Below are 27,215 nucleotides of genomic sequence, written 5' to 3'. Positions count from 1 at the left end.
CACCCTGATACTTACTTCTCCATCAACTTTCATATTAATCATTATGTTCCCCTAAATATCCTCCAGAACATCTTTTGAGTTGATTCACCTCTCTTCATCTCTCACATGTACACTATCTAGCCTCCTATCTGGTCATCTGGTATCCACTCAACTTTTCTGATCCCTTCACCACAGAGCACAACAGGGAGACTTTTCATCATCACTGTCTTACATTATGTCTGTTGGTAGCAAATCTTTAATACAAACTACAAGACACTGAAGGATTTAGTTCTTTTCCTTCCCCTAAGTGTCTTAGTGTCCAAACGTGTTGGACTTCTCCCAGCTTTTGGTGTGCTCCTTCTACTTCAGGGCCTTTTCCTCTGTTTGAAATTCTCTCCTCCCATCTTCTCTTGGTTACCATGTTCTAGTCTTTAGACCCTGCCTGAATGTCACTTTCTCAGTAGAATGTCACCCTAAGTCCCTCAGACTAGGTTATATTCTCCTACTATAACTTCTTAAGCTATGCTCATGTTTTATTTCTGGCACCTGGGATATGTGTAACTCAAGGTTGTGTGATCACTTATACATTGGATGTCTCCCAAACTTGACTGTTCCCCAGACTCAAATTCCCTAAAGTCTCTGACAGATAGTCTGTGATGGTTAAATTTACATATGAACTTACCTAGACTGTGATGCCCAAGTCTCTGGTCAAACACCAGTCTAGAGGCTGCTGTGAAGCTAGGTTTTTTTTAAGATGTGATTAACATTTAAATCAGTAGACTTTGAGTAAAGCTGATTATCTTTCATAATGTGGGGAAGCCTCATCCTATTAGTCAAAATCCTAATGAGAAAAAAGATTGAAGTCCTCCAAAGAGGAAGGAATTCTACCTCCAGACAGCTCTGGACTCAAGGCTGCAATATTAACTCCTGCTGGAATTCTCAGCTTGCTGGCCTGCTGTTTGCTCTTTCCAGCCCCACCATCTCATCAGCCAATTCCTGAATTCCCTTTTGTTCTATATATACTCCTTATTGATTCTGTTTCTCTGAAGAACCCTGACTAATGCATACGAAATGGTTAATAAAATGCTTAATAATTATTTTCCAAGTAAATGAATGTATCTTTCTTTTCACCATTATTTAAATTTATGGTGAATTTATTTGTTTGTTTGTTTGCTTATAAAGTAACTATAGGAGAAACTCTTTAACAACTGGATCCTGGTGTTTTTTACACATTTTTTTTTATGTATGTGTGATATCTAAAAATTGACATGCTTTTTCATTTTTCTAATTTCTGGCTTTAGTAGCTGCTGTGTTTCAAAACAAGTACTGGAATCCCTCAAAGCAGTTAATTGTTTTTCAAAAGGTTTTAATTATCTGTCTGGCATATTTTTTTTTTGGTATTTCTTAACCAAACATCTAGTTACAAATAACTTTTATAAAAAGTTTGAAATCTAAGAAAAATATATTTTTAGCTAATTGCTAAAATTATTTAATAACAGTTCCAAATAATTTCTCAGTACTTTAGAGTTGTATGGTTTTAAGTTAATTATTATTCCTGATGGTACAGAGCATTGACCAGTATATTGGAACATAAGGAGTATCATCTCACTTTAGTGATTAACCAGCTTAATTACCTTGGGCATTCATTTAACCAGTTGAGCCTCTGTTTCCTCATCTGTAAAATAGCCATTTGAAAAACAATTCCTAGAATGACCTCACAACAGATTCATATAAAAGAAAAGGCCTAACCAGGCAGCGGCACAGTGGATACAGCATTGGCCTGGGATGCTGAGGACCCCAATTTGAAACCCCAATATTGCCAGCTTGAGCCTGGGCTCACCATCTTGAGCGCAGGGTTTCTGGTGTGAGTGTGGGATCACAGACATGACCTCATGGTTGCTGGCCTGAGCACAGACGTCACTGGCTTGAAGCCCAAGGTCACTGGCTTGAGCTAAAGGTCACTGGCTTAGCTAAAGCCCCCTGGCCAAGGCATTTATGAGAAAGCAATTAATGAACAACTAAGGTGCTACAACAAAGAATTGATGCTTCTCGTGTCCCTTCCTGTTTGTCTATCTTTGTCTCTCTCTCAAAAAAGAAAGAAAAATAAAAGGTAAATGATTAAAGTGAAACCACATGCCCCACTGTGTTCTGTTTGCATCTATCCATAAGACTCACCAATGCCAAATGCAATAGCTCAAGATGTTGTGTTCAGATTCTTCTTTTCATTATCCACATCATCTTTCTCTACCAATATCAAACTGCTGTCACTGCTATTGCAGTGCATTTTGTGTTGGCCTTTTGTAATTACCGTCTTTATGAATATCACTACACTTATTATTCAGACCTTTACAAAAATTATTTTTCCCATATTCTTAATGGGCTAACTTTATTTCATTTGCCTGGTCATTCACTCAAACTAATTATTTTTCACAGGTCTATTCTATGTCACCCAGCATGCTAGGAAGGTAGATGACTAAGAAGTATTTTCACACTCAGAGACTTTACTGCTTAGTGTGAGAGAGAACAAAAAAACAATGCTCACAGAAGAGCATGATGAATGCTTTGGAATCTATCTCATGATCATGGAATTACAAAAGCACAAAGTAGAACATTGCATATGCCTGCTGGTGGTGAATGGTGAGTAGTTCTGGGAAAACCTTCCAGTATGGGTGACGCTTGGAGTGGCTATTAAAGGATCAGCAGACACTAGTTCTAGGGCAGGATATACAACGCATTTGGAAAAGTGGAAATGTCAAAGTCTGTGTGTGCACAGGAGAGAGAGAAAGAGGTGAGGCAGGAAGCGAAAGAGAGCACCATTTTTACTCTTTCATTGGTGGGTGTAAGCTATTCACAGGTTTTTCTCAGGGGCTGCAAACAAGCAGTTGTTACCCTCCCAAACAATTTTTAAACTACACAGAGATGTGTATATTGGGGGAAAAGACAAGGACACACACACAATCTTCACACCTGGGAAAATAATGAACATAGCCTCGGTCGTGGACTGCCTTACTGCTAGTGGGCATGAATGCGCCCCTCCTTGCACATGCCGGCAGTGAACTTGCTCTGGCTGTCACCCACCTTCAGGTTTACTTAGAGAATCACCTGGCTCCATTTCCATTCCTATTTGGCCTCCTCTTTCAGGATTAATTAAAAACTCCTATGACTCGGCCTGGCTAATTCTAAAGCTGGGTGCTTTGGAAAACTAATCCCACCCTTGAATTCGCAGAGATGAAACCATTTATTGATTTTTGAAAACTTTTAATTACTCTGCCCGGACCTTTAGAAGGACTACGGACAAGATAAACAGTCCAAAGCAGAAAATAATATTGACATCACACCTCTTTTTCATAAACAAGTAAATCTGGCACATTTTCTAAGAAATTAGAAAATAAATTTTCCTTTACTGTTAAAGAATATTTTATTATGACTCTTCCTTTTTCTCATTCTTCCTTGAATGGCTAGATAAGCAAAGCCATAAAGAACTGAATTCATCATGAATGAATATTTGAATGAGAATAAGCTATTTACTTTTTAAAAGTATTTTAAGTAGTCATTTACTTCTTTATATCTGTATAATTTATATATATTTGTATTATATATATACACACATATATATGAAATTATATATTTACCCCAAGTTTACATCCTTAACTATATCATTCACTACTTTGCCAACATGGATAAGGGACAACCCACATGACAGGGGCCATAAGACTGGCATCTGAGGCAGGATGAGACAAAGAATGTACTCAAAAAGAATACTAGAAAAGTAAACTATCAGGACACAGAAGAAACACTGATCAGCTTCAAATTAAAAATGTAAAAACTGTTTTGGGGTTTTAATACAAATCTACTACCCTTGACATTTCAAATCTAGGCCAAGAGCCTCTCAAGCAATAAATCTTCCCTTTTTGCTTCAGGAACTAGAAGATCCAGGGTGGGGCGTTATCTATAAGGAGGGAGTTGGCCTAATGGAAAATAGCCACCAGAATATGAGGCCAAGCATACAGGACATTTAGTTGGTGATTTTTCCAATTAATTGGTGTGGGGCAAGGAGCTATTACCTCTCCTGTCTCATGAGGGTCAGAATACCCCATGTATGAGATCACTTTATAAATCAGCAATGATGAATATAAAGTGCTTCATACATATTAAGAGCTCAAAATATATTTGTGCTTTTTGGATATGTTCTGGCTGAGTGTATGGCTGAAGGGCAGCACTTTTTCCACCTCAAAGGCTTCCATTTTTTTTGGACAGTCAAATGAAGCCACAGGCTCCCCAATACTAAGACCGTGTATTCGCATTAAAAGTGAAGGCCCCCGATATTTCCAGTACCTCTGGCATCATACATAATAATTACAAATATTATTAACTATAATCCCTATGCTGTATTTTACATCCCTGTGACTATTTTGTAGCTACCAATCTGTACTTCTTAATCCCCTCACCTTTCACCCAGTCCCCCAAGCCCTCGTCCCCTCTGGCGACCATCAGTCTGTTCTCTGTGTCTATGAGTCTGTTTCAATTTTGTTTGTTTATTTATGCTGTATTCCAGAAACTAATACAAAATGATACTGAATGTAAACTGGAATTGAAAAATAGAATTAAAAAAAATGAAGGCCAGGAAGAATTTAGAAAGCACCGAAGTCCCATGTCTCCAGATGTCCTCAACCACAAAGTGCACTTGTCAATCACTAGACCTAAAAAAACATGAGTCACTGAATGAATAAAACTGGAATGATTGCCCTGCAGTTCCCAGAACATAGGGACAACCTGCTTTTTTGAGAGAAAGACAAGAGTCTCTAATTACCTCTGATGCTTCTTAGACATTTCCAGGGAAATAGCCTGAAGGGAAGAGGAAACTCAAGTCACCCCCAGGTAGAGCTGCCACAGCTAACTAAAAGGTTAATACATATTTTTTGAAACTCCAATACTTATCTTTTTAAAAGCCATGCAAATTTTGTGTCCTACTATATGGCCTATATTTGGGAATTTTAATGTAAACTAAGGTTTTAAATCACTGATTACTAACCAGTTCAGACTCTGACAAACTCAGCCCTAGAAATAGGAATCCACAGATGGGGCTTAGTGGCCACATATTTACCAAGTTACCCAGGTGAGTTTCTCTATCAGAGAAATCTGATCCTAGGAGTGAATTTCCAAAATGTGCCTCTAGCGCTACTATAGTCACTGAATGTCACTGTGGCTTCTACGAAGGGGCCAGGGCAATGGGGGAGCAGGCTGGTCTGATTGAACCTGAAATATCAAAATGCTACTTCATATTTCTACAGGGACAACTGCAGTGAACACTACTGAGCGGGGCTGAATTGGCCCCGCCTCACATTCACATAGTATGTTCAGAAGTTCCAATACATCATTTCAGAATTCAGTCCTAAAATAAGCAACCTTAACCACTTACTCATACTCCCCAATTAGAGCTTGTCTCCTAAGCATGTACTCCTTGTAACCAAAGATTTTATTCAAATATTTTGGTTACCTGTGTTGAAGATAATTTTATATATTTTGACCAAATTACAATTAATATTTAAAAGCCTAGAAACTGGTATCATAAAGAACTGAGCTTAGAGTCTGCTTCTGTCACCTATAAACTGTTTAATCTCGGACATCTAGTTTAATCTGATGAGCTTCAATTATCTTGGCTGTAAGACCAGAGTGTAAAAAAAGAACATAACTTATTAGGTTTTTATGAATATTAAATAATAAAATAACCTATATCAATTGTTCAATAAAGGTATTTACCACTTATAATAATAAATAAATGACTTAAAATCTATTTTATTATGTTATCTTTCTTTGGCAGATGTAAACATAAGATCAAAAGAAATGCTATTTGTAATTAATCAAAAAATCATGATCAGACTCTTTCAAACTGTAGGGTTTACTTTTATCATACTGAAGATTAGAAAATGATTTCGTCATTTTGATGGAAATCATGCTGGTGTTAATTTTCATATGAGAATTTAGATTATTCTGAAATATTTTCTTATGTTTAATTTTTTAAAATTATCATATTAAAAGTGTGATTTAACCGGTGACTCAGGTAATCCACATTTTTGAAATGGATGTGCACAATAACTTTAAAAAAGATATCGGAATAATATAAATATTATTACATTTCACTATTTTATAGATTCAGATGAGATTTGAATATCACATCTACACAGGGTAGAAATCGGATGTAATGTGGACATTAATTTTCTCTATGACACATATTATAAAAAATTATATATATGTATGTTGATCTTTATATGTCTATAGGTTTATAAATTTGGAATTAAAATATGGCAGAAATTGTTAAGATGGAGGAACAAACATGGATTCAGAAATTAGACTGGAGTTCAAATCCTGGCTCTCTCACTTATCACATGGACATGCAGTATTATTTAACTTCTTTGGGATTGTGTCCTCATATGAAAAATAGGGGAAATAATTCCTTTCAGATGGTTCTAAAAATCAGTTATGTAAGCAAAATATCTGATATTTAATAGGTTCTCCACAAATGTTGCTACTAATTTAGTTAGAACTCTACAGGTACTATTATTTTCATTTCTTACTTAAATATTTTAAAGAAAATGTTTTCATTATGCATTTATCCAAACTTGTTCTCCTGTCTCCAACTTGGCAGACATATCTGCATGAATCCTGGACGTTAAATGCAGCAGCTGCTCTTCATCCTTTCAAAAGAAGTTTAAATATAAATCAAGATTTCACATACCTCTGTGTGGATTTGAGTCCCTTGCGACTTTACATAGTCTAAAAAATGCTTTCTTAATAATGTCCATTAATTAAAATTTAATATTCTAAGTTCCACTGCTTCTATTTTTAATTCTTCTGACCTTTCTATTAAAAATGAACCTCATTATTTTTTCTAATTATCCTAAATAATAAAAAAATTTTATTTGGACCAGAAATAAATAAAAAACAACAACAACAACAAAAATCTGCCCCAAATCCAACTTTACATTGTCTCTAGTCTTAGTCTTAATGATTTTATAAAATAACAATAAGCCATTTAAGCCACCCCTGAGCAAGTTGATCATATAGGATGTTTAGTCTGCACTGAGACTGCCCGGAGATGAAAAAGAAAACTATCAGTAATTACTCTGAGACAACAGAGATACACCAGGATTGTCTGGACATCTGTGATGTATGGTCCCATACCTCTGGGTCTTAAAGCTAATGATCCATTCATCACAAATATGTACCTGAACTTCGGGTTGAATCCTGCTCTCTGTATAGTAAAATTTTATATATACTATTCTACAAGGGAAGTATTAAAGTATACTATATATATTTTTATATAGGGAACGTTTATTTACCTTAAAGTTTTCCTCATTGTCTCATTCTAGGGAATAAGATTTCATTATTTGTTAAACCGCTACAAATAAATTACTCTTCTTTCTAAGGGGTAATAACAAGGTGTCAGGTAAGTCTTCATCTTTTCTGTTTCACCTACCAGCTCACTTTTATACTTTCCTCTTGGAGCTTGAGGGAGATTTCTGCCATCACATTTGGCCTTTTGCACACCTGTTTCTGCCACAGGTCATTGCTCTTCCCTACTTTCTTTAGCTTATGAACTGCTTTGCTTAGTCAAATATCGTTACTTGTTTCATAATTGCCTTAGGTCACCATTCATATTGGAGAGGAATTTAAAGCTGTCCTAGTAATGCTGCTGAGGACATAGCTAAGGTTGCCTTTTATCCATTTTAAAAGAAATCAGTTCCAGATAAAAAGCACAACTGCGTGTATTCAGTTGTATCTTTAGTCATCCTGTTTGCCTCACAGATTACACATAATCAATTCCAGGATATACAGGTTTCTGAACAGACACCTCTCTGTCTGAAAACTCTCCCAATATTTGAGTATAGTGCATGCAACTCAATTAAGCAGAAATTGGAAAACTTGTTGAAGGACAACAATTAAAAGAAACGAGGTCATTTCACCACAGGCACCACTGATTGCTGGACGCAGAGCCATCATACTGTAGCTTAACATTTGACTCAGACACGTTTATGAGAAATTTCTAGTTAAGAAGCAACAAAAGGAAACAAAAAAGTTGAAAGCAATTTTAATTTGGAGTTTTATGCGTTTCATCTTGACTTTATATGTTTTTTGAGTCTTTTTAAAAAAGGTAAATGAATGTCTGAACTGGAAATAATGGTAGAAGTATATCAACAGTGCTTCTGGTTATGAGTGGGGCTTCAAAACTCGGTTACTACTGAACTGAAAATTAAAAGAAAAATGGTATAAATGATTGATCCTTGAAATAAATCATCAAATTTATGAAAAATTTTTTTATGAGCAACATTGTTAACGTGGATAATTAAGCCTATTCTCCTTAAACAGTAAATTAAGAATCACATAAGGAGAAGGATATATATATATATATATATATATATATATATATATATTATACAGCATGTAAAATATGCTATTGGGCTTATTTTACAAATAAGAGGAAGAAAGAAAATTCAGATATTTCCTCATAACTGCTATGTTTCCAGTAACTGAAAATTCTGCCACACTTATGAAATTTTTCAAAGTGAACTCCATTTTTAGGATAAAGTAATGAACTGGAACTAATATTCAGAATACAGAAGGTCTTTTAATATTTTTTTTCAAAGACATTTATTTCTCTGTACATACTGAGTATAGTATAGCCTGGAGCTGGTGAAGAGTGCTTAACTGAAGTGGTTTGAGTTCTGTGAGTTCAGAAGGTACTCATGTGTGTCTTCCCAGTTTGTGTTATATTTTATGTGTCAAAGTGGAGCCTGCCAGCAGGATACCAGATCTTCTGTGTCAGTATGTTTTAAAATTCTCCCATTCTGACATGGTTTTCAATGAAACGGAAACTTTAAATCGGCCTCCTGCACTCACTGCTGCTATAGAACAGTTGCTTCCTCATCCAGAGGTTCTTTCTGTTCTTCACCTCTATGGCTATTGTCTCCTGCCCACACAACATCTTCTTCCATCCTCATAGTCATTCGTGGAACAATCTAGACATATTCTACAGCCTACATATACTTAAAAAACAAAACAAAACCTGCCTACAGGTTTTGTTCATGCATTTGTCTCTTCTGTCAGCCACACAGTCAACTCCCTTACCACCTCCTTCAACTTTCCTACCCTGTGTTTGTACCAATCTATTGCTTTTCTCTAATTTTAACTATTTCTCCTTTGTCCCTTTAGTGAGTTGCTTTTCTTTCTCTATTCTATAAATTTTCCTTTTCTTTATCAATGTGTCATAGTATCATTTGTCTAAATGTAATATATCATCAACCATGCCTTCAGTAAATAGCTACCAAGTACTTACTCTGTGTTAGGATACTAAGTACTGGCAATAAGAAAATGAATATTCTCCATTCTGCCGTTATGTGTCCTCAGGACCTACAGTGTAGTGAGGAAAATAGGGGGAAGAATTGCTATGGGTGTCAGCATGCTAGTCTGGCAAGATGGGCTACATTAAATTCTACTCTTTCCACTACAGAGAACTAGAGTTGCTGAATAAATGCTAACATTTAAATTTTTCTAGGCTCACAGGAAATAAAAACACATTGCAAAATGTCAAAACATGAGAGGGAACTAAAAACTGGAGGGAGGGAAGTACATTAGTTGGCTAAATGGTATAATCATGAATGAGAGCTAATTACCCAGTGTCCGGGAGCTCGGGTTTTAATGGCACATGAGGCAGAAGACAGGACTCTGAGCCTATGTAAGGCTGGGAACTGGAAATGTGACACCATGCATTAAGCCAGGTTGTAATTTAGATGAATTCAGAGAGTGATATTAGTGAAGAGATAGATCAGTCAAGCAAAATAGCAACTATAGGTACAGACCCAAATATGAACAGGGAATTCATAAATGAGAAAGGCAGCATCAAATTCAGCAGGTAATAGCGCACAATAAACAGAGCTAGGACAACTGACTTAACCATATGGAGAAAATCCCATTTCTACTTCACACTAAAACATTTTCAGACAGTTTTAGTGAGCTATCCTAAGGTATACTTAACATACAATGAACTGTACATACAGCATATACAAAAGTAGGTTTACAGTTGTGAATACATGAGTTATTCTTATATTATTATTTATTAATTATTGGATCATTTTTCATAGGAACAACTTAAACCTACTTTTCTCCCACCCTGTATTAAAATGTATAGTTTGATAAATTTTGACATATGTACAGAACCATCAAGATAATGAACATACTGATCAATGCCAAAGGTGTTCTTGTGCTCCTTGGTAATCCATTTTCCTATCCCAACCCTTATCCCCAGGCAACCACTAATTTCCTTCCTATAATTATAGACAATCTTGAATTTTCTAAAATTTTATATAAATGAATCACAGAATATGTCATCTTTTCCATCTGGCTTCATTCACTCAGCATAATTATGTAGAGGTTCATCCAAGATGTTTGTAACAATATTTCATACTACTTAGTGCTAAACAGTACTCATTATATGGATGTACCAAAACTTGTTTATTCCTATACCGGATGATGAAACTTTGGGTTGTCATCAGTTTGGGGCTACTACACATAAAGTTGCTATGTGTAAATCTTTGTATAGGTATATGTTTTAATTTCTCTTTATTTAATGCCTGGAATGGAATGTATGGGATATATGGTAGGTGTCTGTTGAGCTTTCAAGAAACTGTCCAATTGTCTTTCAAAAACAGTTACACCATTTTCCATTCCCATCTTATTTTACTCTGACGGGATTATGTTAACGCACTCTTCCTTACGCCACACTGAGGAAAATTTCTAAACGTACACTTTAATTCGCTGAATCTACTTTCCCAAGGGGTGATATTTTTCAGTCTGGATTGTCTTAAATACTTATCTTAAGAAACTGGACAAAACAATTCTGAGGAAGCAGAGAATATAGAACAGAGAGTACACAAAAACTTTAAAAAAAATTAGATACAGAGATTTTTTCACACAAGAATTGCAAAAACGTCCTTGTTAATCACTTACTTAACCAGTGTCACTCCAATTCAATTAAACATATTTTTAAAATGCAGTTAGTCATTAAACTTACCCTGGCTTTGTGTCATTCACTACACAGTGATAGGTAAATGTTCCAAACATCTGAACTCCTAAAATTCCATAAAGAAGCAGAAAGAAAAGTAGGAAAATTGAAACACTCCATATTTGTTCTCCTGATCGCCTAGGGAGAAAAAAAAATAAGTAAAATAGGTAAAACTGAAAAAAAAAAGGCATAAACTTTCCCCCTTCAACTTATGTAAAAGCAGTGCTTACTTTAAAATATTTGTAATTCTGGTCCTGGGTAGTTCAAATCGGAAATAAATTCGAAATGCCCTGATCATAATCAGAGGCCTTGGGATCCGCAACATGCCCCAAGGTGACATCTGATCAACAATATCAGCAATTTCAAATACCTGTGGATTTAAAGACGAATAAACAAGTTTAGTTTTGGCATATATAGACAGCATTCCCCCTTAACTTTGAATTCTATCACTTTCCAACAAAATTCCTCCTTTAGACCTTTTTAATATATGATCCCCATTTCTCACAGTAAGGCATTTCCCATGTGCAATATAGTATTTTATGTAGATCAATATGCACCCCAAAGTATCTCTATTTTTAACTGTTTTTGTGAAGATTCAGTCACATTAAAGACTAAAATTTTAATTTTTAAATTCAATGTTTTTATTTCACAAATACTGGTATCTCACCCCATATTCTTTCCTTTGTTTCAAAGACTTGATTTGTTATATTTGTTCAATAAAAAACAATTTTCCATAGTACTAAGTTTCATTTCTGATCAAGAAATTATTCACAAATGTGGTTGACCATGATTAAAATGTTAGGCTTTTTTACTAATAAACATCTAAAATAACAATGTTGTAGAGAAGTTCACAATGACATTTGACATATATTCTTTAATATATCTAGTTATATCTTCAATAGTTAGATCTAATAATTTTGGGAAATAACCACTTATAATTTAAAATTTTTTAATTACCTGCAACACCAATGAAACCCAAAGGCAAAAGACCATAAATCCATCAAAAACACACCAGCGATCTTTCACGTAGGAACTATCACCCTAAAAATAAATTTCACATGGTGTTATCAGGCAAAGGAATAAGTTTTTTTTAAAATCTGTGGAGGGAATAGTCATGTGTTAATTTAATAAAAGCTACCCACAATTTTTATGTTATAATTAAACAGATTTTCAAAAAGAATACCTTTGGTATTTTAAACGGCTGTATAGATGAGGAAAATAATTTATAAAATACCAGTAACTATAGAAGTTTGCATATAAAATTTTAAATGTATGCATAGGGAAAACATCACTACTTCTTCTCCTAGCCATACAAATGCTACGACTTAAGGAAACAAAGGCCATTCTACTCAATAGGAAGCTTGGTCCTCCACCATCTCTCTAAAGAACCACTAGTACACAATGGTCTTTGCGGAGGCCTTGAGACCTGCGGGATCAACTATCATTAGTGGGAAATTAACCAGAAGTTTACTTGAAGCTAAATGAAAAATGAGGAAGAAGCAATTTGTCCTCATTTTCAAAGAAACATATATTTACTTTGTCTTTAATGGGGACTATGCATGTAAAAAAAAAAAGGTAAGACATAATATTTTCGTTTTTTAATAGTGAATCTACTCTGCCGTTAGAATGCATAGAATTGCCTCTTTTTCAACTTGCATGGTTAAGCACTCTTAAACGTAACTGGTTAAAGGTTGCTATTCTTCAATTTATAATTATGTCCAGATCCTTTTAAATCCTACGGTGTTAATACTTGAGTTATAAGATTTTCAAATAATAAACTGTCTCTTTGACCTGCTTACAAAATACGCAGAGTAACACATATGAATGCCCAGTGATATTCAAAAAATTTTAACACTTCAAATATGAAAGAAAGGTTTTAATTTGTTTATTGTATCAACAGGAAGTAGAGGGCAGAGAGTGCTTGAGCTATGGGGAAAAAATTACCATGTTCGTGGCTGGGGAATTGAGTTATTCAAGAGCTGCCTGTTAATTTTTATAAAGGCAAACACTGAGAAGCTGCCAATTATACATGTCAGAAAGCAACTTATATTGCCATGCAAGTATTTAACAAGCAGAGAAACAAAGACGTTTACCTGACGACATTTATAGGGATATAGTTTACAATCTACAAAATAATATACACTGCTATAGTTTCATGAGCACATGATTTATGGTTCTGAGTTCCCAGGGCCCATCTGCCACTGTGTCTAAGCATTATTATTTATTACTTCAGCAGTGCTATGAAGATGTATGTTGCTTTTACCAAGGTCTCTTGCCAGATGGAAAATAAACAACTGAGAATTGTCTGAAGAATTCAAAGTCTGAAATACACTGGATGCTCTGCAACATCACAAACATATATCTCCTTATTGGTTTATCTTTGCCTTTCTAAGAGATCTGGGGAGCTAGAATGGTTCTCAGAGCAGGAATTAGTGGGGGAGTCAATTAGAAACAAATTATTTGAGAGTGAGAATTAACTGGAAGGGAGCTTCAAACTTGGAAAACATTATAAAACATGTGAAATCTTTAAAATAAATACATTCCTCTAACAAAAATTTATTTATTTATTTATTTTTTATTTTTTATTTTTCCGAAGCTGGAAACGGGGAGAGACAGTCAGACAGACTCTCGCATGCGCCCGACCGGGATCCACCCGGCACTCCCACCAGGGGCGACGCTCTGCCCACCAGGGGGCGATGCTCTGCCCCTCCGGGGCGTCTCTCTGCCGCGACCAGAGCCACTCTAGCGCCTGGGGCAGAGGCCAAGGAGCCATCCCCAGCGCCGGGGCCATCTTTGCTCCAATGGAGCCTCACTGTGGGAGGGGAAGAGAGAGACAGAGAGGAAGGAGGGGGGTGGGGTGGAGAAGCAAATGGGCGCTTCTCCTGTGTGCCCTGGCCGGGAATCGAACCCGGGTCCCCCGCACACCAGGCCGATGCTCTACCGCTGAGCCAACCGGCCAGGGCCTCTAACAAAAATTTTTAAAGATATTCTTTTGACAGAAGAGCTCTCTGTTTCAACTTTTCTTCCCTGTAGTGCAGCGGTTCTCAACCTGTGGGTCGCAACCCCGGTGGAGGTCGAACGACCGGGGGTCGCGACCCACAGGTTGAGAACCACTGCTGTAGTGCATCCAACATGTTGCCTTTACAGTGAACTTTTCAAATACAAATCAGATCTTCTCACTCTTGGATTTGAATCCCCCATGCATGTTTACCAACCACAGAATCTAGGCTCTTTGCAGGGCATGCAAGTCTGTCCGTGGTGCAGCCGGGCCTGCCTTCACAGAACCCTCTCCTCCTCCACGTGTACCTCCCATCTGCCATCCCTGATTACTTAGAGGTCTGCTGTTCCGCGCCTTTTCTCTCACTGTGAGATCCTTTACTTTCATGCCACATTGCCTGTGTCATAGACCAGCTACTACTCCTTCGAGACATTCATATTCCTCTTTCAAGACTTGTATAACATCCCCAAACAGGGTTTTTCATTTTTTATGCTTCCTCCCCACATCCCTTTTCCCCACCATTATAGCATTTTCACAAAACAATAAAGGTTTATCTCTCATTATCTGACTTCTCATTATACAGATAATCACTATTTCTATTTGCAAAAATATTTTCCCTCAAACCACTACATGGCTAGACCCACTATAATGAATCTGCACATGCGCCAGTGGAAACAACGAAGTTGTTCACAAATTCTGGAAGAAGGTATAGTGTGCAAAATGTAGGTAAAGCTCTGCTGCTATTCTGGGCTGGCATTGTTTGTCTACTTAACAGTGCACAGGTGTTAAGTGCATCATTACTCTCCTCTTCCCTACTTTCCCCTTGATATATAACCTTTCATGAGACCCAAGATTTAAATCTATCCATCCCAGTCAGTTTGCTCATATTTCATCAATTTTAAGACATACTCTCCCCTCTCCCAAACACAATGTAACATTTCTAAATTTTAAAATGAATATTATAATAGATGCATCAGTTACAATCTTACATCCTACAATCAAAGTGTAATTAACAGCATTTTTTTCTTTCTTGAGGACCTGTAAAGTGATGCCTCATCTTACAATTAACAACCTCGTAGATTCAATAAAATATGGTAGACAGTACTTACTTCTCTTATTTATATAAGAGCATATGTAGCTGTTTGGGGAGAGTGTATACAAAATATCTATCACTGAATTCAATAAATACAAATAACTGAGCCATGAGTGTTTAAGTGCTGCTTATTATACAGCGCTATGCAGGTGGAGAGGCATCTATCTATGTTAGTGAGGGATTTAGTGATATTTGGAGATACTGGTTGGGTTTCTGTAATACATTCATTTTCCCATTTAAAATAATGGAATACAGGTTCCTGTTTTCTGAAAATATACTATCCAACATACTTTCAGGAATAGGTTGGATGTAGAAAATAGAAGTGCCCATATGCGCTTGGCAAGCCAGTTCCACAGAGTGGACCACGCACTCTCTGAGGACAGGGGCTCGGCTTTGTTTTGTCTCTTCCCCTGGGGCAGGCAGTTACGAGATCATCTAAGTGCTCGAGCAGTGTTTATTGAATGATTGGAAATTGTAGTTGGGTTTTAGAATATAACTCTCTCTTATATTATTATATTTATATCCTAAATATATTACATTTTTACTGTCTAAAATTCAAATTTATAGTTTAATATATATGGCAAACAACTAGGTCAATAAAATTAGTGGGCAATACTAGAAAATTATAACTTCAGTACTTTTGTTTTGAAAAATAAAGTTTGTGGGTTTGGTCTGTTGCAGATAATTTTATAAACTAGATATTATTAGGGCACATTACCTTAAACATTGAGTATAAATTTTACATGCATAACATTGCTAAACCGAGCTAGTTATAATTTTGAAGAATTGTGCATGCTGGTTGGGCAACAATACACTGGTTTGCTTCTATAAATATTTATTACAACTTTATGCATGGGAAAAAACATTCTTCCAAAAAAAAATCTCTGACATATGTGTACATCGACTCACACATACTTTTCCACACAGAAGACAAATGCCATAACCCAAGTTAGTTATTAAGAACTAAATCTGACTGTTCCTTAGAAATACTTAATTGTGGCCCTGGATGTTGGTTCAGTGGTAGAGTGTCAGCCTGGCGTGTGGATATACTGGGCACACAGGAGAAGCAACCATCTGCTTCTCCACACCCCCCGCCCTCTGGAGCTATGGCTTGATTGGAGCGAGTTGGCCTCGGGTGCTGAGGATGGCTCCATAGCCTCCACCTCAGGCACTAAAAAAAAAATGGCTCGGTTGTGGAGCAACAGAGCAACGTGCCAGATGGGCAGAGCACTGGCCCCTAGTGGGCTTGCCAAGTGGATCTCGGTAGGGGCACATGTGGGAGTCTGTCTCTCTGCCTTCCCTCCTCTCACAGAAGTTTTTTAAAAAAATTGTAAATCAGTGTACAGGTGTGGGCAAAAGTAGGTTTACAGTTGTGAATACATAAACCAAAGTTTATTCTGTATTATTTATTATTTTTTTCCATATGAACAACTGTAAACTTGTTTTTGCCTACCTCTGTATATTAAACATTTACTAACTGAACAGATAAAATACACAGTTCTGTTTCAAACAATGTGAATCACATTAAGAAAAACCCGATGCTTAAAATAGAATAAGGTACACCTATATATGCATAATTCTTCTTTATGTGTGAAAAAATCATAAGTTGTCTAAGTAAAAATACACAGCACTTATTTGAAAATTATTTTGAATAAAGAGTTTAAAAAATTGAGTGAGAGGTGAAAACTTCAGTGCTGCTGGCAAATGTATGAAGGTAGAAAAGCACCGAAATGTCTCAAAAATGTTTTTTAGCAGGCAGGTGTTAAGTAAAGGTTTAAAACATTTTAGACTAAGGTTAATTGAAAAAGCATAGAAACTCAATCTGAGTAACATGAAGTGCACTAAAAAATGATCAAACAGCCTTTATGTGGGATATGTATTTTATTCCATTGTAACTGAAATAGCTACACATGTACATATTTCTAATACAATTGTAAAAGCAAAATCAACTTACAAATACAAAGATACAAAGCCAATAACATTTAAATTGGCTATGATAGATAGTTTGCTTTTGCTAAAACTAAGTCTGACTAAAAGTTTAAGTTTTTTCCTCAGTTTCATTGTATAATTGACAACTAAAATTATATATACTTAAGGTACACAACTTGATAATTTGATATACATATATAACTCAATATTAAAATAATCAATCAATTTCTCAATTTTTAAAAGACTTGAATATATTTCTCAAAAAAAAAAAAGACACACAAATGGCCAACAAGTATATGAAAAGTATATGCTCAACTTCACTAATCATCAGGCAAGTAAAATAAAAAACAAAATGAGGTGGCACCTCACACCTGTTAAACAAAAGATAATAAAGGATGGTAAGGATGTGGAGAAAAGGGAACCCTTGGGCATTGCTGGTGGGAATGTAATTTGGTACAGCCACTGTGGAAAACAGTATGGAGCTTCCTAAAAATTAAAAATAGAACTATGATCCAGCAGTCGCATTTCTGGGAAATGGTTTTCAACCGCTGGTGGACCATTGACGGTCTGCACGAAATTTCTGCTGGATTGGCACCGGTCCACAGACTCAGTGCCGTAGCGAGGGGTGGGGGGAAGGGGATCTATCATGCTCTGGGCGCCCCTCGTAGAGGGGCACCAAATGGTCTTCAAGACAAACAAGAAAAGTGTAGTAGAAGGGGAGGAAGGCGCCAATAAAGTGCTGTGCCCTGAGTGCCACTTATGTTCGCTACGCCACTGCACAGACTGGCAATTGAAAACACTGATTTAACTTTTAAATGTAAGCATGTAATCTCAAGTCAAATGTACTCTTTCATCTGCGCTAACAGGCATGTTAACAGAAGTTCATGGTATAACAATGATATCAATAAAGTAGTGACATATTTTGGAAGGCCACCATGATGAAAATTCGGTGACATGATACATTATAAGCTGGTTCAGGACCTCATACTTAACCCTATTAAACCAAAATCTCATTTAACCATTGAATACCAGTTTTAATGAGATATAAAGCTGTATCTGATTACTATGCAGATGATAGCAATGCCATCCTGTTAAAGTCGGCACTGTTTACATTTAATCCAATCATGCTAGAATAAAAAACAGAAAAATCATATCTAACGCTAATTTTCAATTTTCAATTCTTACAGATTAAAAATAAAACAAAATTTAACTTTAGTAAATAACTCATCCAAATGTTGACGAAAGTCAGAAAATCCTGAACATGGCTCATCCACAGCATTTTGAAAATAACTGGTCATAAATCAAGTTTTTTTCTTTTTTAGTGATTGCTTTGACTTCTGATATTTGAACAATTAAAACCACTGCTCATTCAGTGTTCTGTTCATTTAGAATGAATATATAATTTATGTATCAAGTCCGCCTCTGCTCTTTTTATCACTATGACAATTAGATCTGTGCCTACTGTCATTTTCATAATATGAAATCCAAGCCTTAATTTATTAAATAACTTAAGAAACAAAACTTTTATTCCAGGAAAATATCATGCTTTTGTTCATTCAAGTTGGAATCTCATAAAAGTCAACACATGGTATTTTCCATCCCAAAGAGCTCCACTCAGAGCTTTCGGAGATTGCCACTGACTGAATGACCAACATACACAAGTGCCAGGGCCATCCGAGGTCCTCTGGGGAATCAAAGAATTCAACATGAAGGTAGGTTATGCTGGAGAATAAAGTTATCATTGCTTAAGAAAGACCTCTAACACTCTCACAAGACCAACCTGCCCCCCTCCCGCAGGTGACCTGGTTTAGCTACCAATTTTTGAAACCTAGATGTAACTAAACCTAAGGCTTAGAAAAACTGGCCTACCACTTGTGGAAGACACGGACAATTTTAGAATCATGCTGCAACCCATTGGTTGAGGCGTGTGGGTGTCCACTGTTCCCAGGAATCAACACTTTTCGCAGCGGGTTAGGTATCACATCTCATGGCCACACTGCACCACCTGGGGCCCACGCTTACTGCACTCATGACTGCCTCTTGGGAAATCTCTGAGTTTATTGGTTTCTTGGTAATTGTACCAGGATCGTGGTGACTTTGATGGTTCCTTTCAAGTTAAATTCCTATACTGAATTTAATTTCTTCTTTTGTATTATTACACTAACTTTCTGGAATCACCCAATAAACTTCAGAAAACCATTTTCAAAGCAACTTAAAATTACAAGCAGCTGGCTAATCAAATGGCTAACTAAAACTGATTGTGTAGTGAGGTGAATAGTGTCCTCTCAAACCCTCTGTCCATTCAGAAACTCAATATATATCCTTATTTGGAAATAAGGTCTTTGGAAGATGTAATTAGTGGAGAGAAAGTCACAAAGATTAGGGTGGGCCCTAAATCCAATGACTGTTGTCCTTAAAAGAAGAGGAGAAAACACGTAGGGATTCACAAAGAGAAGAGGCCATGTGAGCACAGGAGCAGGAACTGGAGTGATGCATTGATAAGCTAAGGAGTCCCAAGAACTTCCAGGAGCCACCAAAAGTTAGAAAGAGGCAAGGAAGGGCGTTTTCCTAAAACCTTCAGTAAGATCATGAACTACTGACACCTTGTTTTGAACTTGTGGCCTCCAGAACTGTGAGACAATACATTTATTTCTATTGCTTTAAGTCACTAGGGTTGTGGTCATTTGTTTTTGCAAAACTAGGAAACTGATACAAAGTCAGAAGTACTTAGGGCTCTTTTGCATTTATTTCTTTAAAGCCCACTATGACCATAAAGGCAAAGGAGGAAAGTCAGAAAGTATCAAACTCTTTGAGAGCTCCACTGGGGTGATTAATAAACGTATCTATAGATGAGCTTCCAACCTCACTCCTGTCCTTCATCTCTTCTATCACGTGCATCCAGTTGTACAATGTAAAATCCTTATGAGACAGTGTCATATACTTACTTAACTTCTGTGAAGGTTAGCATTGCAGGAGGAAGAGACATTCCACAAAAGAAATTTCCTTCCTTTTCTTTCTTTTTTATTTACTTATTTTTGATTTCCCATTGGTGGCAATTTCATGCTACACATATTTTTTTCTATAAGGCCTGGCATTCCTTTTTATATCAAGTCCTTTCTTTTTACCCCTTTTTATCTTCAAAATGCTTAAGGTTAATGGCAACATGCTGAATATTATCAGTCTATAACATTTACCACATAACATCAGTCAGCATTCCAGAAATCAACAGGTGCCTCATTTGGGGCCAGCACACTCATAGGTGGCATTATAGACCCTGCTCTTCCTTCACGAAGCTGATGGTCTGGCCACATAGCTACTTCCCAGATATTTTAAGACTTTATGCCTTGCACGAGTTATTTCACTTTTTCAATAATTTATGCAGAGCCCCGGCTGGATAGCTCGGTTGGTTGGAGCATCGTCTCAAAGTTCAGAAGTTTCCAGGTTGGATAGGGATCATACAGGGCACATACAGAAACAGCTTGATGTTCCTGTTTCTCTCCCTGCTTCTCTCATTAAAAATAAAATTAAACAAACAAACAAATAAATAAAATATTCTTATGCATCATATTTTTTACCAATATTTGGAGTAAAAACCTACTTAAAAAAGACTTCAATGTAAATAAAGTAGATGTTTTGCTTTACAGAAATTCATATTATACTGATTTAGATTTTCAATGAGTTTTGGTTTTTAGCTTCAATAACATGGAAAGGCTCACCTTGACAATGCCCCGGATGTGCATTTTTGCTATCATCTCTGCTGTGTAGAGAAACATCAATAAAGTATCCAGAGTGAAGGTCACATACTGAAGAGGAGGGTAGTGCTCGAACGTCATGGGCGTGTTCATACAGACAGAAATGACGCTGATGATGGCACAGATGCGCAGCAAGGAGTGCACCCACTGCAAAGACAGTCCGCAGTCATCCTTTGACACCATACAATGATATCTCAAGCTTGTATTATGAACCACACATTGGAAAAACATAACACTGAGAATAAAATATTTCACCAATATGAAGAAGGAGATGAATATCTGTTACGTACATAGAAATTATTTCACGTATTTTACATCATTTAATTCTCAAATCAGCCTAATTTCCACATGACCACACTGAAACTGAGAAAGGTTATGAAATGTTTCTGTGGCCATGCATTAATAAGAGACAAAGCCTAGATTAGAACCTGCTTAGGCTACCCCAACTGTTTTGATACTGTTCAGGGCATCAGACTACAATACCGGCACTTCTGATTCAATTAAAATACATTTGTAACTTTTTCATATCGAAACTTGATGTACACTTACTTGTGCACTTTTTAATGTACTATGAACACCTAGAATAGAGAACACATTATATGCACCAGTATCTAGCGCAATGGTCTATCCTTGCAAATCACAAATGCTTTTAAAAATGAATTGATATGTAACACTCCCAGGTGCAGGGTTTTCTTCCCATATGTATCTTAGATGTAACATCCTTGCATAAAAATATTTTTAAAAGTCTGATCTCATCTTACTTTTTCAAAAGATATAAATGGATTTTCCTCTTTACTTTGAAGAACATGTTTTATAGAAATTTAGCCCAAATATCTTTTAGCCCCAAAATAAGTTTCTATATCATTCATTCAAACAGTGCATGTGCTGTATAAAAATTTTCCTTAACCCCAACATAAAGAGGTAAAAATTAAAAAGATAAACATAGCCTGACCAGGATAGAGCTTTGACCTGGGATGCTGAGGACCCAGATTTGAAACCCTGAGGTTGCTGGCTTGAGCCCAAAGGTCACTGGCTGGAAGTTCAATTTCTTGCTCATTGGCTTGAGCAAGGGGTCACTGACTCAGCTGGAGACCCCAGTCTGGGCATGTATGAGAAAGCAATCAATGAACAACTAAAGTGCTACAACTACGAGTTGATGCTTCTCATATCTCTCCCTTCCTGTCTGTCTCTGTCTCTCTGTCTCTCTCTCACTTAAATAAAGAGGCATGTGTTTGTACATACATGTGTATAAGTGTAGTACATACAATTATTCACATACACTATTTTATTATGAAAACTAATAACTAGGATAAAAGAATATAGTTTACACGTTCATGTTAAACCTGCACACTTAATATTACTAGTTAAAATAATCAGTAGACAACTCTTAAATATAATTTAAACATTATTTATTGACAATCCTGGATAAATATACAGTCATATTGATCCTTTAATATTATACTCCCCCTGAAAAAAAAATCTGTTTTAATTTTGTAGTAGATGGATTCTGCAACTACAAGCCAGCAAGCACCCAAGATTAAAAACAGAAAAGGCTGTCAGAACTTTGAGGAAGTACAGATACTTGTAGGCTGGTGAGTGGGTTTAATATTAATCTGACAGTTATAATATTTGCATGAAGATGTAATAATGCCACTAATTTCATACAATAGAAATCACTGATGATTAAATTTATTTTAAGGCTTGATATATTTTGCATGCAATTTGGAAGTCTTCAATAAACATCGGTGTGTGAATTCAGCCCCATCTAGACCTCCAACACAAAAAATCTAATTACAAAAATCTGTTTCAAATTTTAAACATGAATTCTAGCTCTGGTTGGGTGGCTCAGCTGGTTAGAGCATCGTCCCAACACACCAAGGTTGTGGGTTTGATCTTTGGTCAGGGCACACACAAGAATCAACCAGTAATGGCATGAATCAGTGGAACAACAAATCGTTGTTTCTCTTTCTTTCTCTTTCTCTTTCTCTAAGTCAATAAATAAAATATTTAAAGTACAAATTCCTGTTAAACATTAATTATTTTAGTTTATGCTTCTGAGGCTACGTCTATGATACTCCCTTGGTTAGAAGTTCCCAGAAAGCTCTGTATGCAGTGGACACTAAGAAAAAGTAGTGAGTATTTTATCCTCTATTCTGCTCAGTTCTTTAAACATGAATAGAGGACCTACTATGTGTCAGAAATCATACAGAGGACACAAAAATGGATGCACAACATATATCTTATTTATATACAATGTACATTTATACTTGTATACAAATATAAAACATGTGGAAAAGTAAGAGGTCCATTCTGTCTGTGATAGAGAGGGTCAAATGAGGAACCTTTCAGAGTGGATGGGGCCAGGGGTGACATCTAAGACAGCTTTCGTGAATGAGGGGATCCTGACGTAGAGCTGCAAGGGAAGAGCCTCTGGGCAAGAGAAACAATATGGACTGGCCTGCTCCTGGAGGAGCAGGAAGTTACCCATGTGGCTCCAGTGGACAGTGGACAGACACAGGAAGGAGAAGTTGCTGGACAAGTTGGAGCCAGAATATAACACTAAAGCATTTCAGTTTGTAATGTGGGTAACAGGACTGTTTCAATGATTATAAAGCAGAAGGCTAATGTGAACATAAATAAAAACATGGAAAGAAATGTGAGCAGGCTGGAGAAGTAGTCTGGAGGGTAGGTGTCATGATGGAATACTGGAGAGGTCAGGGAAACCAGGGCAGATGATCTAGATCATGGTCAAGGGAAAAACAAGCACTGTGAGGGTAACAGTTCACTTCCTCACTTCAGCTTTCACTTAGCCTATTTTATATTTGTATATAACTATAAATGTGTATTGTATATAAATAAAATATATGTTCTATATATCAGGCTGCAAAGTAGTGATGAGTCAGAACCGTGTTGTTTCCATTTTTGTGTCCTCTGAGCCCAGCATAATTTCTGACACAAAATGAAGTTGATCCTATTCTGGCTCGTAGAGCTGAGTTTCTAAGACCCATGAATATGCCATATTGCCTTAGCTCTGGCTGCTAGCTTGTCTAATATACAGTGATACTTGATATAAGGGATCTTCCCCTCAAGATCCCATCAGCTTAATTAGACACTATCTACTATCTCATTAACTTTTACTTTTACTCAAAACTTGCAACTCCGAAGGAAACCTTGAATTCCAACACAGTTGATGATCTCCTCACCAATTCATGCATGTAAAGAACTGTAAGTAAAGAAGAGGTTGCTGGTGCTTGACCAGGCAATGGTGCAGTGAGTAGAGCATTGGCCTGAGATGGTGAGGACCCAGGTTCAAAACCCCAAGGTCACCAGCTTGAGCATGGGCTAATTTGGTTTGGGCATGGGATCAGTGGCTGGAGGGTGGGATATTAGACATGACCCCATGGTCACTGGCTTAAAACCCATGGTCTCTGGCTTGAGCCCAAGGTCGCTGGCTTGAGCAAGGGGTCACTGACTCAGCTGAAGTACCCCAGCCAAGGTACATATGAGAAAGCAATCAATGAATAAATAAATTGTCAAAACAACAAGTTGATGCTTCTCATCTCTCTCCCTTCCTGTCTGTCCCTCTCTCTCTCTCTCTCTCTCTCTCTCTCTCTCCCCCTCTCTCTCGCTAAAAAAAAAAAAAAAAAAGAAGACGTCGCTTGTGTGGGACTTCTGCTATTGCTCAGGGTGACTGTGAGGATAGCATGCACAGAGGAGGGGAGGAGAGACTGCCTAGTGGACTCATACCTTCTTATATGAGTAACTCAGAGCGGAACCTCATTATTTCATCTCCATTGTTCTTAACTTCCAGACTACTGGACTCATCCATATTCTACTACAGCTCAAACACACATTTCAAAGCCAAAGGTCCATCAGTTTTGAATATATGAATCAAATTTTCTTTATATCAGTATGTGCTTCTCCATTCTTCAAAGAAGAAACTTACTGGCTTGTTAATCCAGAGTATGTCGGCGTTGTCTGACAGAGACTCGTCAGGACCGAAGTCAGTAACTGGCTGGGCCTCCACCCTGGAGCTCTGTTTCCTTTTGAGCATGCTGAAGTTAACTGCGGTGAGTAAGTACAAAATGGCAGTCTGGGAACAGGAAGAGAGAGTTGTGCTAGTGACCTAAACCATCTTTACCCTGACCACCAAAAGATTCAAGTGCCAATGTAGGCCTATTCATGTTAATTGTACACATTCCATTATACTGTATATAATCAACATATGCAAATAGAAATTTTTAAAGAATGAGATAAAAAAAATAATAGCAATAAAAGCTTGAAATTATTTTTCTCTCAACCCAATAGGTCATCTTGTGCACTTCATAAACAATCTGCATGCCAGTTTAAAGCCCACTGGTGGATACTAGCTGGGTCAAGTGGCTTCGTGTCTAAGGGGACACACAGCAGCAAGACATTTTCTGAGGTCTGTGTTCATACACCTAGAGCTGCCTTCACTCCAGAGCACATTCCAGATGAGATACTCAGAGGTTTCCCAGATTTTCCCCCCAGTTAACTTAACGTGATACACACAGACATCTATTTCCCATGATAGTCCCAAGTCGATTTCCTAATTTTGTCCTTCTCCAGAAAGGATGTGGGCCAGAGGGCAAGGGGAGAACCTACTGTCAATGGAGTTGTGTTTTCTTTCATAAATTCTGTGATCACATCGATTTTTCCAGCTACTCTGAAGTAAACCCAAATTCCATTGAAGACGGAGATGAGAGGCCTGTTTGTGTTTATATTCCTGGAAGTCTGAGTCATCTACGTCTTGCTATATGTCACCTTCCTTTTGCCATTGCTACCACCCTCCACAATCCAGCAGCCATTGAAGGGAGGCCTACTGTAGGTCCATCTGGCTTTCAGGACATGAAAAGCAAGTAAGTACAAGAGATGTTGTAAAGCCAGGTGGCACCTGATGGCCCTGCGTATCTACAGAGAGATTTCCTATCTGATTAACACCTGGATTGAGTCTTAGAGGAAAAAGAGGAGTGAATGTTTTTTTGATATATACAATGTTTTGGGCACTCTGCAATGATACTTTATTTATTCTCTACAACCAGCAGAAGAAAGGAAACATCTTGTCTTTTCATGAAAGCACCAGAAACTCCAGCCTTGGAGCAGCTAATAATTTGACCAAGGTCACCTCAGCAAACTTGAAATTTAAAAGCAGCTCTGTTTCATTACAAAACCTAATGTGTTTTTAATTGACTATGCTGATGTTGAGGACTGATTAGGAGAAAAAGGCAAGCGAGGAAGGGTTAGGTCCTCCAGGAAGCACACAGCCGTGGAGATCACAAGTCAAGAAAACGCAATAGATTTCCCACCAGGAAGATGCACTGGCTCTCTTATCTGCGGCTCCTTGGAGCCAGAGAAAGAGCTCTAACTAAGGACAATGAGCACCACTCCATCCTGGAGGGGGCAGATGATGAAAATGATGTGCAACTGCAATTTTCACTGAGTTCATATGAGATCTCAGAAGCTCAGGGCAAATGGGCTTTGAACGTGACTCCCTGTGTTTGAGGCCCTACCTCTACATGTACGTTCTCCTTGATGCACCTAGGTAGGTATGTCTGCCTAACCCTCCCATTCCCAGAAGAAATCAAACTAATTTGCCTTAAGATGTGCTAGGTGTTTCCAGGTTGTCTTGCCTTATTAGATTTGAATATGAGCTTTGCAGCAGGCGGCACTAATTAATTTTATTTTACATAATTGGAGTTAGGGACTCTTGACATCGATATGTAAATGTATCTATAATATTCAAATTATGCTTGTTCTCTGATTTACTGTGGGGAGGGAAACATCTGGTGGCCTCAATTTGGGATGGTTCTTGAATGACAGTCTCTTTTATACCCTAAACTGAATACAGAATCTTTTAGAAATCTTTCAAGATTATACAACTGAAAGGAGGAAATAAAAAGTGGCTCCACAATGTTGTTCAAAAATGATACAAGAAAATGTTATAGACCTAGCCACTAGCCTTAATACCTGTTCCACTGAGCCAGTGGAGACCTATGAGTGGCCATTTATTGTTCTTATGACCTGGTCCTAAATTACGATCTGAAAAATGTTTGATGCATAAATGTGACACCTTTGCGTATGAATATCATGCACATTTTATTATAAATGTCCCACCTGAAGCAAAACCAGTGATTATGGATTTGTTTATCTAGAAGTAGACCTCCAGAATTTTTTTAAACACCTCGATGTTGACTATCAGCTGGCCCACCAAAAAGTGCCACTATAGTGAATGACATTAGTTGTCATCACTTTCACCCTCAATTTTACCTACTGCCAAAGTGCCATGAAATCAAACTGCCCAAGAAAACGATCTGTCCAAACTCTGCTGGAACCTGTTTAATCCATACATGTATTAAAATTCAACAAGTAGCTCCTGAATCATTG

The 27,215-nt window shown here is 37.1% G+C and overlaps 1 protein-coding gene across 3 annotated transcripts in view; it reads right to left on the bottom strand.

The window, feature by feature from the left end:
- Positions 1 to 27,215, bottom strand: part of NALCN (sodium leak channel, non-selective) — a 361,051-nt gene that overhangs the window by 311,143 nt on the left and 22,693 nt on the right. For all 3 annotated transcript variants that reach the window (XM_066235655.1, XM_066235656.1, XM_066235654.1), the window contains exons 2-6: positions 24,757 to 24,903; positions 20,775 to 20,957; positions 11,996 to 12,079; positions 11,269 to 11,408; positions 11,048 to 11,176 (exon numbers count right to left, since the gene is read on the bottom strand). In XM_066235655.1, the coding sequence (XP_066091752.1) occupies positions 11,048 to 11,176; positions 11,269 to 11,408; positions 11,996 to 12,079; positions 20,775 to 20,957; positions 24,757 to 24,864 (644 nt within the window). In that variant the 5' untranslated portion in view covers positions 24,865 to 24,903. The remainder of the gene's footprint in view (positions 1 to 11,047; positions 11,177 to 11,268; positions 11,409 to 11,995; positions 12,080 to 20,774; positions 20,958 to 24,756; positions 24,904 to 27,215) is intronic.

The sequence above is a fragment of the Saccopteryx bilineata genome, chromosome 6 (genome assembly GCF_036850765.1).
Source record: "Saccopteryx bilineata isolate mSacBil1 chromosome 6, mSacBil1_pri_phased_curated, whole genome shotgun sequence".
Classification (NCBI taxonomy): Eukaryota; Metazoa; Chordata; class Mammalia; order Chiroptera; family Emballonuridae; genus Saccopteryx; species Saccopteryx bilineata.
This window is presented reverse-complemented; position numbering and strand designations above follow the sequence as displayed.